The sequence below is a fragment of the Gekko japonicus genome, unplaced genomic scaffold (genome assembly GCF_001447785.1).
Source record: "Gekko japonicus isolate JY-2015 unplaced genomic scaffold, Gekko_japonicus_V1.1 scaffold3209, whole genome shotgun sequence".
Classification (NCBI taxonomy): domain Eukaryota; kingdom Metazoa; phylum Chordata; class Lepidosauria; order Squamata; family Gekkonidae; genus Gekko; species Gekko japonicus.
The window spans coordinates 13183-21984 of NW_015172643.1; the positions used below are offsets into that span (position 1 = coordinate 13183).

General features: G+C 41.5%; 1 protein-coding gene across 1 annotated transcript in view; it reads right to left on the reverse strand.

The window, feature by feature from the left end:
- LOC107119247 (vomeronasal type-2 receptor 26-like) overlaps positions 1-7028 on the reverse strand; it is a 15561-nt gene extending 8533 nt beyond the window's left edge. The window contains exons 1-4 of the mRNA XM_015421710.1: positions 6972-7028; positions 6102-6133; positions 2568-2859; positions 817-1656 (exon numbers count right to left, since the gene is read on the reverse strand). Of these exons, the coding sequence (XP_015277196.1) occupies positions 817-1656; positions 2568-2859; positions 6102-6133; positions 6972-7028 (1221 nt within the window). The remainder of the gene's footprint in view (positions 1-816; positions 1657-2567; positions 2860-6101; positions 6134-6971) is intronic.
- Between the last annotated feature and the right edge of the window lie 1774 nt (positions 7029-8802).

The following is an 8802-nucleotide window of genomic DNA, read 5'->3' on the forward strand; positions in this document are numbered from 1 at the left end:
GGACCTTTAAAGAAAGAGAGTACAATAAAGTTTATAAGGTGAATTTTGCCATCCAAAGCAGAAATGATACCCTTTTCAGTGTATTGAAGGGTGCAGCTCTGTTTCTTCAGTGTGTTCCCTCTAGCATTCAAGGTGCTCGGAATTTTTTTACCATAGACAACCTTAAGGGATTCCTAAGGCCTTTTCCTCATTCTTAGTTTCCTCCCTTGTAAGTCCCTGCTGCTTTGGGGGGATTTTTTTTTCTGTTCTGCACATGTTTTGTTCCCTCTAGTGGTCGATTTGGTATAGCATTGTTTTCTCTTCCACATAAAAATCCGCAGTTGACATCTGCAGGGATATATGTTGGGCATAAACTGATGTAATATGAAATTGATCACTAGAGGGAGCAAAACTTATGAAGAACAGGAAAAGAACCCCCAAATAAACAGGAACTTAAAAGTGAGGAAAACGTGGAGAAGGAGAAACCCTGAATCTGTGTAATTGTATTTGATCCCCTTCTCCAGGAGTCTGCTCTCTGTCATTGTGATGGTGAGAGGGCATCAACAAAAAAATTGTGCTCTTAACAAAGGCTTTATTGAACTACCCTGTTTAGGCCCAGAGGCCCACTGTATGTTCTGTTCCCTTAAAACTCTTCCCCCAGGAACATAGTTCCTGTAAACATAGTTCCACTTATCATGATACATCTATAACTCTAGAGCCAAATGTGGCTCAGTGTGGAATTGAATACAGCTTTATCCCTGCTCTACTCCAAGGTGTCCAGGCAATTTTACTTTTCAGTTTCTTCCAGAATGTGTAATTGCACATGGATGCATATACCTGCCATGGCTGAACCTTCAAATCCTCAAATTTACTTTTCTCCAGCAGTCTTCTTGGTCTGGACAAGTACATGGCATGTAAAGCATGTGCTACAGCATAGACAACATTGTAGATATTGTAGCTCTGACCAGTCATAGCCATCTCAAAATGATTTCCAGGTAAATGCTCCAGTTTTTCTTCTCCTGTACACGTTTCACAGCCAGTACAAGTTGATCCATTGAAACAACACTGGAATACTGATACCCAGAAAAAGCAGAGGAAATGCTCCAGTGTCTTATCAGGTTTTAAGTTCTGGAGAAAGTTCCGGAATTGTGGTACTTCGTCTGTGTGGCTCAAGAAAGACAGTGTGCCCTGGAAAGTTTTTATGCAGAAGCCATGCTCTCTGATTGAGTTGGTGAAATCCCACTGAGGTGACGTGATCCAAACCATTCCTACATAAGACTTAGCCGCAAATTCATAAATGTCTAACACTATCGTTAAAGCAAGCAGAGACTGAAAGTTGCCACTGACAACCGTCACATTGACATCAGCTGATAAAAACTTTTCAGGAAACTTTTTCATGTTTTCAGCATGAGAAGTGAACTTCACATTATTAATTATTTCAATCCTTTCCCAGAAGACAACACAAATATTATTCTGGGTAAGCAAAGGCATCAGGATCTGCAGAAAGCTTTCTCCTCCATCATCTTTTGAAACAATGACACCAATCCATGTCCACCTGAAATGCAGGAGGAGCTGGACAATCCCCATCTGATGAGTACTGACTCTTGGTGCCACATGGTACAAAGAAGTGAGTTCATTTTTACCACTGAACGTAGTTTCATATGCACCATAGGTAAGCTAATAGTGTGGGGGGAAACACAATAAAATGTAATCCTAACCCCAAGCCTGCCAAAATAGACAAGGTGTTACTAGAGGAATTATTTTGCTCTGTGGCATGCTAAAGTCTACATTTCATATATACAAAAGTCAATGGGACACCTAAATTTACATTCAAGTATGCAAAGCTCAGAAGAGCTGACATCTTCAGTTTTTATATTCAAACATTGTCACAGATATGGAAAAGTGAAAAACCATCTTGCCCATCCCTGTACCCAAACAAGGACCAGTTATCATTAGACATCAACTGACCACAATGTCTTCCTTAAAGAAATATTTTATCTATTATAATTCAGAGAAATACAAAACCGGAATCTCTCATGAGAGGCAAGTCAAAGGTTTCCCCTCCCCCAAATATACCATAGTAGGGAATGCAAAATTTATTCTAGACCAATAACTGAATACACAAGGATGCCCATGATACCCACCAAAAGAGCATTATGCTTATTTCATGGTGGTATCCCTTTGACAACTCTTCCTTTCTGATTCCTGTTTCTTACAGCAATAATGACTATGTTTTCCTCTTTGTAGCACAATGAGTATTATGGCTAAAGCATAGAGATGGAAAGAATTAAGATGCAATATATGCACCCACCAAAACGATACACAACTTTGCATGTTCAGTGCACTCCCATGCGAAGCTTTGAACAGCCCAGTGATGTCCATATGTATGGAATACATATTTGTTTAAAAGCTTTACCTCTTGTGCCTTGTGTTGTTGTGTTAATTACTAGGAGATGTGATTCTCAAGAAGGGGAAGAATTTGTTCTTGTTCTGAAATGAATATAGTTTGTTGGCAGGGGGGCTATTGTGTCAGAACATAATTGACCAGAAAGCATACTCCATCCAGACCCAAATATAAATGCACATACCTGTGGAATCTTGTAGATGCTCAAAATGGTGGCCATCTGGATGGAGTTATCGAGAGAGATCCCCCCAATAACAGACAATACGTCTCTACCCCTATTACACTTGTAATTAGGTACATTTCTTTGCTGGGTGAAGAGTAGATCCAGAATAGTTGCATATGTGATTCTTGCATAAAACTGGTCATCATAGATGTGAAAGCCCAGGGTGATATTGGGTAAGAGTCTGGGGTTCTTATTGATCTCATCAATGGCGAAGATAAAGGTGAGGCCATGCTGGTAATTCTTATACACCACCCTGCAATAATATTGACATTGATATGGAAACGTCTGTTAGTGATAATGGGTGGGGTCCAGCCAGCATTTTTTTTTTTGCTAACTCTTGCCCAGTTCTCCTTCTTGCTCCTCACATGGGTTTTGTCCACCCCAGCATAACATTTTTGGGTGTTGATCCCCTCCTTCCTATTCCACTCTATATCATGGAGGCCAGGCACACTGAACATTGCTGCCTTCCTATCATTGGAAGGAAAGGAAGCCTTCTACACTGATCCCCTTGCAACCTACCTTGCCTTCCTTCCAGCAGGTACAATCAATTACTTTATCTTGCTGACCAACCATGTGCAAAGCCCCAGATAATCAGGAACTATCAAAAAATGTACATGTAAAGGCTGTTTTGTGACTTTTTTTTTGCAACGTTCATAGCACTGTAACATCAAACGATGAACAGGTAACATAAATCCTGTAATGTCTTGTAATAGTTTCATTACTTATTCATAGGATAACTGCACCATAGCATGTCAAGAAAAAAGAACACATGCAGTATGATCTTCATCACTGAACAGTGCAATATGCTACAATATTTATTAATGTATTGGTTGATAAGATTTAGCAGGTGTTCTCTCTTCCTAAACTCCACCCAAAGCAATATCAAGAGCTGAGAACATTAAAATAATAGCCCCATCACCTTAAGAAATTAAAAGCGGCAAATAAACAACAAATAAGCAAGTTTTCCTCTGATGCATAAATACATTTTCTCACATGCCATAAAAATACAAATATTTGTCTGGCCTTAACCTGACACAGAGTTGGCCAGAGGAGTGTCTGCATTTTACCTGTTGCACCAAAAAATAAACACAGATTGTTTAAAGATTGACACATTTTTTATTGTAGAATAGGACTGAAGTCAGGAAGCTGCTTTATACTGAGTCTATTGATGACACAAATGGGCCTGGCGGGAGCTGGTCCATGGGGTCGCGAAGTCGGACTCGACTGTGCGACTGAACAACAAAAATTGATCTATCAAGATCAATATTGTCTACTTTGCCTGGCAGCAGCTGTCCAGGGTTTCAAGCTGAGATCTTTCTCATCACCTACAACCTGATTCAAGGAGAGGCCAAGGACTGAACCTGGGACCTTCTGTATGAAAAACAGATGCTCTGCTACTGAGCCATGATTCCCTCCACAGCTTTAGGAGTGGTTAGCAAGTAAAAAGGTAAAGGTAAAGGTTCCCTTGCTCAAAAGCCAGTCGAATCCGACTCTAGGGTTGCATTGCTCATCTCTGTTTCAAAGCCAAAGAGCCAGCGCTGTCGGAAGACGTTTCCGTGGTCATATGGCCGGCATGACTAAACACCAAGGCGCACGGAACGCTGTTACCTTCCCACTGAAGTGGTACCGGTACCTATTTATCTACTTGCAATTTCTTGCATTCGAACTGCTAGGTTGGCAGGAGCTGGAACTAGAAATGGGAGCTCATTCTGTCATGCGGCACACTCGGGTCTTGAACTGCTGAACTACCGACCTTCCACAGCCTGCAGTTCAGCGTCTTAACCACTTGAGCCTCCTGTTTGGGGCACTAATACCTGCCCGTTCCATGAATGTTTTGGATACTTATATCATGTGTTCAATTCAGTACTCCTGCAATTTTGCACTCCATTTTTACAATTGCTGTATAAAAATCAAAATTCCATTGATGCGATTCATTGCAGGTGTTGATGAAAAGCAATCCCATGTTCCTTCTTGGTAGAAAAAACACAAATCTTCAAAATCCAATAGCTGGGCAAAGGAGGAGAACAGAATGTAATGGACTTTGATAGAAAACCCCTTGCAGAGATATATCTTCTTTTCTACTGGTAAAAAGAGAGGAGGGGACTTCCTTGATTACCCATAAAACTTTTAGTGGGGATCATGGGACCTGCATGGACAAGAGTCAAGTGGGACTGGGAATTTAGTAAAAAGAACTGGGTGAGGGTAAGTGAAAAATTTGGCTTGATCCAACTAAAGGTTTACAGCCAAGTTTCTTCTGAAACATGTATGTTTCTGTACTGATTTGTGTATGTTTCTTTCTTTTTTTGAGCCCCCGAAGGGGATTTTTTATTATTATTTTTATCACTACAAAAAACTACAACAGAAGAAAAGGGAGGGAAAACTACATATATGAGATAAAGTAAAGAACCCACTACTAACTAAAAGCCCAAGAGAGGAGATCCTCCAACTAGATTCGATGCATCTAGTCTTCCCATCATTAATCCCTTTATAAACTGAGTCAAACATTTATAACACTTTTTCTTTAAAACTTAGATTTAACTGTCTAGAAACAGTACCCCCAATCACCCCATAACAAAAGTCTCAAAGGCACAATTCAGAGTCCTTCAGCCTTTACTTCTCCTTTCCAGATTTGAGTATGTTTCTGTACTGATTTTTTAAATCTTACATTCTAAATGCACAGCTCAGATCACCATCATCAGTAAGGTTGCCAATTCCTTGAAAAATAAGGTTCCTTTGCCTTTAAGAAGCACACTACCTCTAGAAATTGTATTGATTCAGTAACTACAGAGCCATAATTTAAAAAACCTGCAGCTGTTGAAACTCCACAAAAAAATGTACATGTAAAGGCTGTTTTGTTTTGGGGTTTTTTTGCAACGTTGCATAGCACTGTAACATCAAATGATAAACTGGTAACATAAATCCTGTAATGTCTTGTAATAGTTTCATTACTTATTCATAGGATAACTGCACCATAGCATGACAAGAAAAAAGCACACATGCAGTATGATCTTCATCACTGAACAGTGCAATATGCTACAATATTTATTAATGTATTGGTTGATAAGATTTAGCAGGTGTTCTCTCTTCCTAAACTCCACCCAAAGCAATATCAAGAGCTGAGAACATTAAAATAATAGCCCCATCACCTTAAGAAATTAAAAGCGGCAAATAAACAACAAATAAGCAAGTTTTCCTCTGATGCATAAACATTTTAGTGGTTTGTACTGTACTGATTTGTGTATGTTTCTGTACTGATTTTTAAATCTTATATTCTAAATGCACAGCTCAGATCACCATCATCAGTAAGGTTGCCAATTCCTTGACAAATAAGGCTCCTTTGCCTTTAAGAAGCACACTACCACTAGAAAATATACTGAGTCAGTAACTACAGAGCCATAATGTAAAAAACCTGCAGCTGTTGAAACTCCACCCCTTATTGCAAGTTTCAGTAATCTTAAACATCCTCTAGAAAATACTGTTACTCCTACTACTTACATGACCTTATCCTCTTTCCTAGCTGGAGGCTCCTGAAAATCAATCAAAAGAGAGTTTTGATGCATCAGAGATAGGACCCCACCAATGATATTATCCCCTGTCCTATACAGATGGTTTGGTAGGGTTTCTCCATAATTACATTTGCCTTTCAAGTTTGTCCAGCACACAAGAGAAGGAAGCAGGATCAGCAAGAGTAGCAGGAGCAACCATCTGAGTGCATAGACATGCCTACCCAGGCCACAGCTGCACAGCTGCATTCTGCTACCATGTCTGCTGCAGCAGGCACCGTAGTACAATTTAAGGCATCCCTCCCCACAAGACACCGCACAGAAGGTGGATTTGTGGACTTAGAAACCTTGCTCAAAAGCTTTTGTCTATCTGGTGAACAGAGGGTGGGGGTTGCCCTACTCTGCAATGGAGCAGAATCCCAGCTCCAAATGTCACATGGTGACTTCTTCATCCAAGAAAGTTCAGAATTTACCTCCCAGTGCTTTAAATCTGGCCTATTGCAATGACACAACAAGGCAGGACATTGATAACAGTGATTCTGGTAATTACAGAGCAGACTAACACCATCCCTAATGGCATAGGTTGTCTGTGCAAATGGGAAAATTTATTTGTAAGATTTCTGTCAATCTAGTGTCTACTTCAGTGAGGAGGCGGTGACATCAAGTAAGTATGACATGAATGTAAGATGATGGCTATTGACCAGATGTCATATTGGTCCTTAGCTTCTGAGGGACAAAAACTGCTGTGGAACTTGTGGGGGATATTAGGGGTGTGCACCTTGGGGGAAAATTGTATTTTTCAGATTTGGATATCAAAGAGCTGAAAAATATTGGTATTTCTAGTTGTCTGGGTTAAAGATACCAGCTTGGTATTCGGATCTGGGGGTTTCTTCAGGTGGAGCTGATTCCAATATTCCATTTTTACCTGTGGAGAAACATTCTGTGGGGGCTGGAGGGGCTGTTTTCGAGTAAGTTGTATCAAAATTGCAGCAGAGCTGCTGGTGCCTGTTCTTTAACTCCAAAGTTTCAAGTGAATTTGACGTCTATGGGCAGCACCTGAACAAGCTGCCACCAGCCATCCTCCATTGTTTTCTATGGGGGGATTCTATGCTTTCACCAGGACAAATAATAGCCAAAGTTTGATCCATTGTTTCCTATATTGTATACAGATTGAGTCAGTTCTGCTAATTACTGGGATGAGATCATGAGTCCTCAACTAGTACACATCTCAATAGCAAGAGAATGATAGCCTAAAACTCAGCCTTGATTTGATGACTTGTGTGGATTTGGATTTTTATCAATTCCCCCCCCCCCCAAGGACAGAAGAAAGAGTCAGACAACCAAGGTTGGATGAAACTAAGGCCACTTTATTTAACATATTGAAAGTGACGGCAAGGGCAAACATAAACAGCAGCACGGTCAAGGCCTGGTGTCACTTTGACCCCATCCTTACCATATAACAGGTAAACCCAGATGAGCCCATCGATGGGGATACGCCTTGCAGATCCCTCCAACACCACCACACGGCCAGTGCAGAGGGTCCGTCGTGGCCATCCCCAAAGGCAGTCTGCAAGTCTCAACTCTGGCCACACGGCCGCAGGGTTGATCCCGCAGACCCCTATACCCCCCACGAGGTTATGGATTGGTGCTTATGTAGCCACCTGAACTTTATCTAAAACTAATTCTGCCCTGATAAAGGGACAATCTGACTCATGGCCCCATCCCAAGCCAATTCCTCAATCCACTGGCCGCAGGGTTGATCCCGCAGACCCCTATACCTCCCACGAGGTTATGGATTGGTGCTTATGTAGCCACATGAACTTTATCTAGAACTAATTCTGCCCTGATAAAGGGACAATCTGACTCATGGCCCCATCCCAAGCCAATTCCTCAATCCACTGGCCGCAGTGCAGGGTAGGCAAAAAAGACTGCCACCATCTCCGCTCCCCCTTTTGGAGTCCAGGCTGCACCGCAGCCCTTCCTCCTTCCTCCTCTCGAGGAAGCAAAGGTGGTCTTCAGGAGGCATGCTGTTGGCTGCCTCCTGAGGGCCGGAGTCCAGAAAACAGGTAGCAAACCACTTAGGGAAATTTGTCAAGATATTTGTGAGCGAGTGGTAAATGGGAGTCTTCAGGTTTTAAAGCCTGGATGGTCTTTCCCCTTGCCCCACTGGTGGACCTCCTGATGCCACTGGTATTTCTGGCCACTGTGTGATACAGAGTGTGGGGCTGGATGGGCCTTTGGCCTGATCCAACATTGTTGTCTTTTATGTTCTTGTTCTCTTATGCTCCCAGAATGAATGTCATGCTCAATGAAGCATGAGGGACACATTTGGCCTAGGACATTGTCCTAGATCTCATTATGGCTGGAAGCTTGAGACTAGAATGTGTTACTCAAACTGAACCTAAGAGTATCAGCTCTCTTACAAAGGGATTTCAAAGGGAGATTAGAAAGAGAGATAGCTGAATTGCAACTGATAATGAAGCTCAAGACAATGCATCTTCCTGGATGGAATTGAGACCTAGGTTTCCTGTCTCATTACCAATTCTGATTTCTCCACGCCAACCCATCTGTATATCACACTTAATCCAATCAAGCCTGCTACCATCATTTACCTGCTATTGTCCTTCAGCATCTAAAATCACTCCACACTTCGGCGGGAGGGCGGGATAAAAATCTAATAAATAAATAAAATA